General features: G+C 49.0%; 1 protein-coding gene across 1 annotated transcript in view; it reads left to right on the forward strand.

Annotated features, from left to right (window-relative positions):
• ASIC2 (acid-sensing (proton-gated) ion channel 2) overlaps window positions 1-213 on the forward strand; it is a gene marked incomplete at its 5' end in the record, with an annotated part of 51,057 nt that extends 50,844 nt beyond the window's left edge. The window contains one exon of the mRNA XM_010009894.1: window positions 17-213. Within this exon, the coding sequence (XP_010008196.1) occupies window positions 17-118 (102 nt within the window). The remainder of the gene's footprint in view (window positions 1-16) is intronic.
• Window positions 214-306: the final 93 nt, after the last annotated feature.

The raw sequence follows: 306 nt of genomic DNA on the forward strand, positions 1-306 counted from the left end.
CGCCATCCCTCCGCAGCGCACTTGTGCCCCCATCCCAACCCACTCGGAATCCATCAGCCACACTGTGACCGTGCCGCTGCAGGCCACCCTGGGAACGCTGGAGGAGATTGCCTGCTGACACCACCCGACCGCTCCACAGTGCCAACACCTAAGGAAGGGAAACTGCACAGGGAAGCAGGGACCGAGCTCAGGTTTGCCACGGGGGAAAAAAATACAAACGTAATGACAAAAATAGAGTAAACATTTTAAGAAAGGAAGAAAATCGCTATGCATTAAAACAAAATAAATATATATATTATATATATA

The sequence above is a fragment of the Nestor notabilis genome, unplaced genomic scaffold, assembly GCF_000696875.1.
Source record: "Nestor notabilis isolate BGI_N333 unplaced genomic scaffold, ASM69687v1 scaffold8002, whole genome shotgun sequence".
Lineage (NCBI taxonomy): Eukaryota > Metazoa > Chordata > Aves > Psittaciformes > Psittacidae > Nestor > Nestor notabilis.